The sequence below is a fragment of the Podarcis muralis genome, chromosome 5 (assembly GCF_964188315.1).
Source record: "Podarcis muralis chromosome 5, rPodMur119.hap1.1, whole genome shotgun sequence".
NCBI classification, from domain to species: domain Eukaryota; kingdom Metazoa; phylum Chordata; class Lepidosauria; order Squamata; family Lacertidae; genus Podarcis; species Podarcis muralis.
This window is the reverse complement of record NC_135659.1, coordinates 70,676,808-70,687,532: the sequence shown is the minus strand read 5'-3', so window position 1 is coordinate 70,687,532 and position 10,725 is coordinate 70,676,808. Positions and strand designations below refer to the sequence as shown.

The 10,725-nt window shown below is 40.9% G+C and overlaps 1 protein-coding gene across 11 annotated transcripts in view; it reads right to left on the bottom strand.

Annotated features, from left to right (window-relative positions):
- Positions 1-1,303: 1,303 nt before the first annotated feature.
- The window catches only part of CEP250 (centrosomal protein 250), a 135,160-nt gene continuing 125,738 nt past the window's right edge, over positions 1,304-10,725 (bottom strand). For 9 of the 11 annotated variants that reach the window (XM_077929137.1, XM_077929136.1, XM_077929139.1 and 6 more), the window contains 9 exons: positions 10,351-10,478; positions 8,891-9,011; positions 8,106-8,260; positions 4,890-7,352; positions 3,987-4,115; positions 3,535-3,687; positions 3,054-3,161; positions 2,781-2,828; positions 1,304-2,278 (listed from right to left, as the gene is read on the bottom strand). In XM_077929137.1, coding sequence (XP_077785263.1) covers positions 1,997-2,278; positions 2,781-2,828; positions 3,054-3,161; positions 3,535-3,687; positions 3,987-4,115; positions 4,890-7,352; positions 8,106-8,260; positions 8,891-9,011; positions 10,351-10,478 — 3,587 coding nt within the window. In that variant the 3' untranslated portion in view covers positions 1,304-1,996. The remainder of the gene's footprint in view (positions 2,279-2,780; positions 2,829-3,053; positions 3,162-3,534; positions 3,688-3,986; positions 4,116-4,889; positions 7,353-8,105; positions 8,261-8,890; positions 9,012-10,350; positions 10,479-10,725) is intronic. The other 2 variants (XM_077929138.1, XM_077929141.1) reach the window with 2 other exon arrangements.

Sequence of the window (10,725 nt, the reverse complement as noted above, 5' to 3'; positions counted from 1 at the left end):
AACAACCTGCTTCCGGTTGGGGGCTCTGCCGCTCCGCCCCCTGTTGCTATGGCAGCCACGGTAGAGATGCCATACAATCCCCCTAAGACGACGTGCGGTCTCGCTTTTTATAGACGGTTAGGATTTTTAGTGCAGCCCTGACGGGACAGCGTATTTCCCTCCTCATCAACGAATTTAAAAGTAGCAACGGGGTTTTTCCCTCACCCCAACTCGGGTTGTGAAACGCAATCCTAAAGAGACAACTGAAAATGGAAGTCCCATTGAAAGAAAGGGCTTTGTTTCCATGTAGAGAGGAATGAATGCAGTGATTTTGCGAGGGATGTGTGTATATATATTCTGCGGAATGGAAAAGGGTATGTGTGTTGGAAAGGGCTTTGGGGGATCAATTTAAGAAGACTGACTTTTGTTGGCAACACGAACATTTTGTAGGAGAGGTTTTTGGCTGGACATCCAGACCAGCTTTAGCCTGCACCTCTCATTAAACATGCTGGTGACATCCAGTTCTGTTTTTCTCTTTCTTGCCTGAGTAGGAAAAGTGGTACCAGGACAACTATAGCAGAATAAAGGTTCCCCACCCCTGTGCTAGAGGAACTAGTCACTCTGTATTTAAGATAAAACAATAAATTGGAGAAATTATCTAGTTCTTGATGGAATACTTGTCTTAAATGAACCCTAGCCAGAGATCAATTTGATATAGGGCAAGTTAAATTTTTATAGATAAACAGGTGTTTCAGATGATATGGTACCTGGCTCCAGACTGTGTAACCCGAAAATAGACTGTAAAAGCAACTTTCTACCAAACTCTGCTCTCCCAGCCAGCAAAATGGGGATCATGGGCAGTTACTGGAATTTGCAAACTGAAAAAGAGAAGTTTCACATAAAATAAGGGTGCAATCTTAACTCTGCTTACCTAGGAGTTCTTGCCATGCTGATGAATCTGTGAAGAAAGGACACTGTGCATTACAAAAACAACCAGTGACAAGGTCTGAGGGAAAATCTCAAAAAAGGAGTGTATGAGACAAGCACATACTTATTTCAGAGGTCAAAACAAAAAAAATTCCTTCCAGTAGCACCTTAAAGACCAACTAAGTTAGTTCTTGGCATGAGCTTTCGTGTGCATGCACTTGGTATGAGCTTTCGTGTGCATGCACACCTTATTTCAGAGGTGTGAGTGTGTTTCTTTTTGCAGTTGCAGGTCCAGCAGCACAAGCTTATACCCTTATACTGACATTAAGGGCTAAAATCAGCATAGAAAGTACAGCTTCCTAACAAATAGAAACAAACAAGATAGGAACCGAAGTGATCAAGTAAAGTAGACATATTTAATGTGGAAGGGTATTTGAGTTAAAAAAGTTAAAGAGAATATATTTATAAATATTAAGAAAATATTTAGTACAAAAATATTGAACAACTTTAATGATATTTTACAATGAGCTGCTGCATTCAGAACAGGGTAAGACATCAATTCTGAAAAAAATCTCATTACCCAATAAAATTTTTAAGGAATTCAGATAATGCTGCTTTGGTTAGAATCCCTCCCCAACATACAGTTCGGACCTGACTTCTATGTAAAATCTGGCTGGAACTTTTTTTAGTGAACTCCCATCTCCCTCAGGACTCAATTTCAGCAATTCACTTCTACTCCCCCCACCAGAAATTCAGTTCTTTTTTGTTTGATTCTCATCCTTAGCTCAGAGTTCTGTTCTATGACACAATCTCCACAATACATATCTTCAGCTACTTATTTTGCAGCCCACCAGCTATTCTTGTTATTTCACAGCTTGTTTTAACATGATTGACTCCAAACAATGAACAGACAAATTGCCAGCATGGGTCCTAGAGTCCAGGCCTAGTTGAGTGAGGTGAAGCCCCCTGCATATTAATGATTATATGCAGTTCAATATGGGTTGAAGTTCATGTTGATGAAAGAGTCTTTCCTGATTGTTCTGATGGAGGCACTTCTGCAGAGCTTCTGGCTCCTGCCATTTCCTTCATGCTATCTTGAGGTCTTCTGGACTGTTTTGGGCGTTGAGTTTATTGGTTGTTTTCCAGAAAAGAAACCATCCCAGCCTACTGCCAAGCTGTGGTTCAGGGTTTCATCCAACTTGCGAGTCTCCAGTTCCAGGACAGCAGCCTCGGGCTCCTTAGCCACAGCAGCTAAAGAATCAGAAAGCTCTTGGTGTAGGCAGGAAAGCTCCTGGCTTGTTTTGGCACAGCAGTCAACATAATCCTGCTTCTGCTTCCGCTCCAGTGACAGCTGCTTATGTAGAACAGAAACCTAAAAACGAAAAAGATAGTATCAGGAACTACTAGATGGTTTGATTCTGAGTATCTTGCTTTCAACAGTTATGCATCTCAGCAAGGAACACCTTCAGTCCCATTTTTTATCATCCAGGTTTATTATTATTATTAATCATTTCTAACATTTTTCAATGTTTGCATAGTAAGCTATGTAAGTAAACATTTTATACAAGAACAAGAGCAAAGTGAAATGATCGGCTATGTTAAAGGAGGGACTAAGATTTCAACAGATGAAGGTGGGGAGGAAGCATACATCCTCTCTCCCTTAAAATATTTGTCCAGATGCCACTGATGGTAAAATGCTCCAATGAATCTCTGTTAGCTCTTTTAAAGGACGGCTTTGTAGGAGCAGATGCTACAGGTTAGCCATCTCTACTATAGGGGCTCATCTACAGTGGAGATGCAAAACAGAAGAAGAGGTAGAGAAAGAGGCACACCGTTCTGAAAGCCTCAGGGTGCTATAGAAATGAACTGCTCACCTGCTTTTGTAATTCTTCCAGTTGCTTATGGAGAACCTGAATTTCTTCCTAGAGAGAGAAAAGTGACAAGATTCAGCCACTTGCTTATTTTCAAGACGCCTACAACATGGGAGAAAAGTACTAAAGAGGAAATTTATTTTTTTCTTCCATTTATCCAAGGACAACAGAAGACAACAATATCACTGAAAAAGACTAGCATGCTAATATCCAGAAGAAAAGATATTACAGGACAAAAATAACAGATGGGTTTTAAGAGCATGCAAGTATTCAGACCTTTGCTAGAGATGGAACCTTTTGGGTGCCAGAATCAGCCTGGGAGAGTCCAGAGCTCAGAGAAAGGTCTCCATGACTTCTTTTCAGTCTCCTACGTTCACGTTCTACCTGAAGACAAGAGAAAAAGCAGGCAAGGGCATTCACAAAAGAGATTATGACAATGATCATCAGGACAAAGGGGAATAAGGTTGTGAAAATGGATGACCCCAAGCACAGGAGCTGAGCAGGCTAGGTCGCACAGGGCACTGGTATTCTGGAAAGCACCAAATCTCTGAACACAGAGTATGAGAGAAAAGAACAAAAAGATCGCCGGCCCATTAAATCAGTAAAGCAGTACAAGTCTGCACTGGAGAAATCAGGAGCAGGCACTGTTACATTATCTTAAGGGGTGGGCAATGAGTGATAAGGTAGGTTTAAATTTCACTGGGAAATGGGGAGGAGGCACATGAACTAAATCTGATTCTTCTTTTTGTAATCTCACCTGCTCTAGTGCACCTCTAAGCTGCATATTGTGCTGCTTTAGGCCATGTTTATCATTCTCCAGCCTGGCAACAGCTTGCTGCAGAAGCTGCAGGCGTTTGCATAAGAGTCTCCTTTCAGCTATCCATGTCAGCTCTCCCTCTTTTCTCACAGCCTGCATGAGGAGGAAAACAGGGTGGGGTAAAGAAGGGACCATAAAATATACTGGAATTGATATACAGTATATGCAGAACAGACACTTTACTCCATGGATAGGGCACAGTCTTTTCCTTCTCTTGGAAAGAACCTTCTTGTCTCAGCACTGTTGTTACTGGAAATTTTAGAATCAGGCAATTAGCCCCTTAAACTAGACATGTGCCATAAATTGGGAAACTCAACAACTCCCCCTTCTACATCAGAATTCAAGTGTTCTTCTCTATTTTGGTATCCTTCCCACCTGTTCCTTTATCTTACCTTTCCAGCCTCCTTTTGCCTTACTTCTGGCATGTCATTTTCTTTGGGTAGCAGACTTGCATCTCCTGCCAGGGCTTTAGTAACTAGTTTCTCTTCCTCCAGAGCTCTGAAAGCTGTATCTAACTGCTCCTGCAGAACAAACCATATTACTCACTTATCTAAGTACCCAAGTAGTTACACAGACTTTTTAAAACATGTTATTACTGTGTCCCTAGAGTGTTATGCACAAGTGAACTGTCTCTAAATGCGGATGTGTCTGTCAGGGTTCAACACACAGCTACTTGGGTTCTTTCTCTCTCCTACTTCATCTTATGAGTTACTCACGTCCTGCTAATTACACCCCAGAGCAGGGGTAACCAAGATGGTGCCCACCCATTGTTGCTGGACTACAACTCCCATCACCCCTGGGCACCAGCCATAATAACTAGGGCTGATGGGAGTTGTAGTCCAGCAAATCTGGAGAGCAACACAGAGGTACCTCACTAAAATCCCATTTTTATAATGCTATCTAGTCAAGACAGTCTCCTGCTACAAAGTACAAAATGAACTGAAGGACAGATGCAACCTTACCACGACATATAATCTTCCTTTATTTTTATAGTGTGTGTAAGAAGAGCAGCCCTGCTGAATGAGGCCCAAGGTTCATCTAGTCCAGCATTCTGCTGTCATAGCGGCCAAACAGATGTCTGTGGGAAGTTCACAAACAGGACACAAGTGCAACCATACCCTCTCTACTTGTGATTTCCTCCTATTCAGGGACGTGCTGCCTCCATTAGTGGAGCTAGAACATAGCCATCATTCCAGTAGCCATTCACAGCCTTATCCTCCGTGAATTTGTCTAATCCCCTTTGTTATAACAGATCAACTTGCAGAGTTTTTAAATAGCACCACTAAAATCCTTACTTGAAGATGAAGCCTGTCCTTATCCCTTTCCGAAACCATGCTCTGTACAATAGCCATTTCTTCTCTCAGGGCTCTCAAGGCCTCTTCACTCTGGGCCAGGGACAAACCCAGCTTCTGTGCTCTCTCTCGCCATTCTATCTCTTCACTTTCTGTCTGTTTCAGAACAGCTGTCAGACGATCAAATTCCTGTCTCTTTACTCTTTTCTCGTCTTCCAAGTGTTGAATTTTTTCATTTTGCCGTTGCAACTGCTGGTCCTTTTCCTGAAGAGACTTGTTCTTGGCTGCCTCCTCTTCCTTCCACATAAGAATTTTTTGGATATAGCTCTGTAAATTACAGTCTCCCTTCTCTTCCGATTTCAGAGCAGAAACAATTTCCTTCAGCTGTTCACTGCAGGTTAACAATTCCTTTTCTTTAACTCTAACTCTCTCTTCCAGCTGCTTAACATTCTCTCTCTGCCACTCAGCTTCCTCATCTTTTTTCTTCAGTGCATGCTGAAGATGCTGTATGTTCTCAAGAAGTTCCTTCATTTCATCTTTCATTAGCCTTTGCACTCTCTCATCTTGAGTTCTCTTCTCTTTCTCCCTTTCTTTCTGCCCTTCTAAAAGGTCTTCTTTTTCATCCTCTTTTAACTGCTTGTGTTGGTGCTGAAGCTTTTGGTGGTCTCTCTCACATTCTTCTTCTCTCTGTTTAATTACTTCCTCCAGATGACTTGCCCGATTCTGGCATACCTGTAATTCTGCTAGAGTGACTTCAACTTTAACCTGGTATGTGCTAATTTGCTCAGCCTGCTTGTGAAGCTCATCTTCCTTTTCTGACATTAATTGCTTCATTTTATCTAGCTCCTGCTTTAGGCTCGCTATACTTTTCTGTTCCAATTCTTTCTGCCTCAAGAGTTCTTTTATGTGCCCTTGTAAAGATTCTATCTCCTTGTCTCTATCTTGAAGAGAAGATCTGTTCAACTCCAGTTTCTCCAATAGAGATTTAGTGTGTGCTGCTGCTTTTTGCGTTTGTTGCTTAAGCTGGCAATTCTCCTCCTTGCAGGACTCCAGCTGCCTCTCACCATTTCTCTGAGCATGCTCTGCTAATTCAAGATTTGTCTGCATTTCTCTCACAAGCCTTTCTTTCTCCTCCTTGTGTTCTTCTTGCTGCTCTTTCAGGGACTCAATTTCTTGCATTCTCTCCTTTAGCAAAACCCTGAGTTGCTCTAACATATCAATAGTTGTTTCTTGCAGCTCTTCTTGCTTCAGCTGCTGCATTTGCTCTTTCTGAAACTCTGCACTACCATCTCTCTCCTTTAATACTGCTGCACTGTGCTGGACGTCTCCAAGCAGAACTCCTAACTGCCTTTTCAGTTCTTCTTCATGTTTCATTTGAAACACCAACTCCGTGTTCTTTTCCTTCAAGGATGCCTCCGTCTTACCCAAAAGTTCACGAAGAGCCTTTAGTTCTGTTTCCATTTCTCCTTCCAGCTCTTTTATCTGCTGCTTTTGTGACTCAAGCTCTTGATCTTTCTGGGTCAACATGAATGTCATCTGTTTTACTTTCTCTTGCAGTTCATGGAGATGGTTCTCACGCTGAGCCTCGCACTGCTGGAATCTTGTTATCTGTCCCCTCTGGGATTCTACCTCCCTTTCTTTGTTCCTGAGAATGGCCTTCATGTGTTCTAGGCTGGTGTGAAGAGACTTTTCCCGCTTCCCCCCCTGTTCTTCCCGTTCTTGAAGTAGCTGCTTTTGAGATGCGAGTTCCCAATCTTTCTCACTCAACCTTATTTTCAAGTCACCCAACTCTTTCAGCAGAGCACCAATTTGTGCTGACTCGTTCTCTTCAGCAATGCGGATTTTTTCCTCCATGATTTTCATTTCTTTGACTTTTTGCTCCAGATTCAAATTCAGGTTTTCCATTATAGTGCTTTGGTTTTGTAACAGGTCTTCTAGTATTTGGATCTTGTCCTGTTGAGATTTCACATTCTGGAGTGTCTCTTCTAGATCTATCTTCAGTCTCTCTAGGGCAGCCTCCTGTGTTTTATTCTGCTTTCCCAAGTCTTTAATCTGTTTGTTTTGAGATTCAATTTCTTGCTCTCTCTTTTCTAGATCTTTAGTGAGATGTTCCACAGCAGATTTTTGCACTTCTCTGTGCCTCTCCAGTTCTCTGTTTTGTTGTAGCAGGGATTTTATTTCTTCATCTCTTTTTCCTAGAGTAACAGTTAGGCAATCCAGATTTTCTTGCAAACCTTTTCGCACTTCTGCATCTTGCTGCAAAGTCATAAATCTCTTTTGTTGAGTCTCTGCTTCCTCCTGTTTAATTCTGAGAGTGGAGAGAGTTGCCTGAAGCTCTTGTTCTAGGGACTGATTCATCTTCTCCATGGCATTTGCTCGAATTTCAGAGGCTGTGACAGATTCCCGAAGAAGATCCAGTTCCCATGTCAGCTTTTCCTTGGCCATTTGTAGCATGTCTCGTTCATTCTGAAACAGAAATATAATTATTCAAAATGCAGAAGCAAACTGCAACTCTTTGCTCTCTTTATGCAGAGTGCTAAGCTGGCCATGATGTTAGCTGAACCACCCTGCTTTTATTGTTAACTACATATATTAACAGGAAATAGAATGGTTTTCAACATAAGCTTTACATAAAAACAGAATTGATTACCTCTCTTTTTAACCAAATGTCTGCTGAAGTGGCATCACTTCGCATAATAGACAAGTTATTTGAGAATAACTTTCTGAAATGTTCACAAGAGGGCATGCAATATTTCTTCCAGATGGAAAGAAACTTTAAGCCATAACAGAATAACACAAGGAGCAAACAACTATTTGATTTATCATAAGACATTAATTAAAAATCAGACTCTGAATAACAGAAGACTACAGCACTATGACACTTCACTGAATTTTATGATTTTTATTATTATTTCTTCTGGGTTTTCTTCATTTGTGTTAGTGATAGTTGCTTATCAAAAACTGTTCAGTCCCTGCAGTTAAATGCAAAAGAATTAGCTGGAAGCATTAAACAGGCTGTGGGAGATAAGTATAGCATTATCAAAAAAATAGAGGATGCTGTAGGTTCAGTGGGCATGGCTCTGCAAAAGCTGTAAGAGAAGGAAAGTAAATCCCTAATAGATGCTGTCTCACATCAAGAATAGTAACACTCCCCATCAGATATTCATGAGCCTGTCCAATTTCATAACTGGACCTCTGCAGACCACCTGCTAGCCTTACCATTACATCCTTTCTTTGCTTCTCTGTACTCTCAAGAGTCTTCTCCAAAGCAGTCACCTTCCCATGCAAAGTCACATTCTCTTCTTTGAAAGCAATGACCTCTGCCTTCAAGGCAGACTCTAGGGAGCCTCGTCTGCCTTCTTTCACATTTTTTTCTGAAATGGAGAATGTAAGAAGAAAAGTATTTTTTTTTCTTTTTGGCACCAGTGAAAGATCTACCTCTTCCTCCAGACTTCTAGTGAAGATAGAGGTCATTATTTTGAGACTTACATATTCTTACATGACAATGAATAGATTAAAGTGAGCATACTTGAATGCTTTTAATGCTGCTTAATGTTTTATTGGTTCAATTTTATTGTGTGCACCTGCTTTTTACTATGTAATGCACCTTGAAAGCACCTGGCAATGAAGTGTGGGATAGAAATGGCATAACTAGACAAAAAAAACATAACAAGCTGCAGCTATTTTGAACAGTTCCCCCTGCAAGGGAAACTATATTTTGGAACCGTTTCTCTAAAAAAAACACTGTAGATGTCTGGTTTGAAAAACTTAACGTCCCACAGCTGCTGGATACCTCCCTTTATTCCTTCTTATATTACACCCAAAACTTTCTGCATAAAAAGGCTATCTTTTTGTCTCCAACCCCTGCTATGCATGACACAACACGTTTCATTGACATCTAATGTTTTTCATATTGTGGATTTCCACTTTTTGAGCAGACATCTCTATTTCTGGGAGATTTATGACACTTCTGAGGCACCATAGTGAAGATGAGGAGTCTATACCTTCTTGGCTTTGATCTAGCCACTTTTGAAGCTCTTCGGCTTTGGCACTGACGCGGTCTCTTTCTGCTTCCTTTTCACTGAGGTCTTGCTTCAGCTTTTCTGAATTCTTTCTCATCTCATCCTGCAAGAGAAGAAAGGGGTACAATGTATGCTATGCATGTCCAATGAAGAGCACAGTAAAATAAGGAGAAAGACCAGGGACCCCCAAAGACTACGAACAAAACCCCCTTTTCTGGGCCAAACTATATGTCACACAGGAGTTCTGTATAAGGTATACTGTAAACCTTTTCTTTGCCAACTAGTTTTTATCTCAAAAATTGCCCCATTTGAACCACTTTTCCTTTTGCAGGAAAAGGTAGAGGTTCCAAAATCTTTTGAGATGAAAACTGCCTACTAAGAAAAACACTGTTCTACCTCCCCACCCACCAAATCTCTATTCAAGGCTACAGGGACTACCAATTACTTTTCTTAAAAAATTAAACATAAAAAGCATCAGGGGAAAGTTACATAAAACTGTGTACCATATAGTTTGGCCCCCAGTAGCATCTTAGGGCCAAGTCAGCAGTAAAAAGTTGCGCAGAACTTGGAATTTTCTCCATCTGAAACCCTGGAGAGCTCCTGAAAGTCATTGTAGACAATACTGATCTGGATAGACCTATGGTCTGACTCCGCGTATGACAGCTTCCTATGTTCCTAAAATTATCTTCTCTCCACAGCAAATGGCACTACGGCAAAATTCCAATACATTGAGGCCTAGGCAGTTGCCTTAGTTGCTTTAGAAGACAGAGTCGTCAGTCTTTGTTGGACACAGTTTTGTCACTTTGATAGGAAAATGCATTGTGAGTTCCTGCATATCCAGCTGTTAACTAGTTGTACTAAAAAAAGCAAAGTTTATCGAAAAGACAGATGTTAGCTGAATCACAGAGCAACAAGTTTTGCTAAGCTCAGAATTTTTTAGTAGAAGCAGCAGCGGAAAATTCAGATAGACAGAACCAACTATAATATTTTTAAGGCATATATTTATCTCCATTCCTAGTGAGCCACATAGAACCGTTAGTATGCCAGAGAACAGCAAGCTAGAGATTCATTTGCTAAACACAACGAGCGAAAAAGTAAATCAATACAATGGTACATCCTGATAATTATTACTATAGGGCTTAATGCAGCCTTGGGTAACCTAGTGTTTTTCTGTTTTGGATGACAACCATCAGCTGGTTGAGACTGATGGGAGTTGTAACCAAAACGTCTGGAGAGCACCAGATTGACCAAGGCTGACTTAATGTATCCTAGGCACCACATGGAGGATTAATAGTAAGGCTGAAACTACATGCTTTTTATTTTTATTTTAATCCATGGGAAATGTATTTATGCTTCAAAAGTTTACTATATCCTTTTAAGCTTGGATGCCAAGAAAGGATAGTGATATGATTTAAATTTTTTTAAGAAAGTGAAACAATTACCCGCTCTAGGCGAGTCTGCCAGAGTTCTTGCCGCAGGTCCTGAATAGCTTCTGCCACTCTCTCCACTGTAAGCTCAGCAGAAAGGTCCTTCAGCTGAGATAAAGACAGTCCCGTCCCATTATCCTGTTCTGAAGAAACAAACCTCCTCTGTAACAGCGTCTAGCTGAAGGGTTGTTAGGCAAGATATAGAAAATTCTAGGATTATTTTTCACTGAAGGCAGAACTAGATGTTGCAAGAGATATGGAGCTGCTGCTACTGTCCACTTTTTCTTGTAATGCAAGAACTCTTCAGTGCAAGATAAGGGTGGGGAGATGGAAGAGATGCATGACATAGTACCAATAATGTATGACACTGCATATTCCAAGAAAAATATA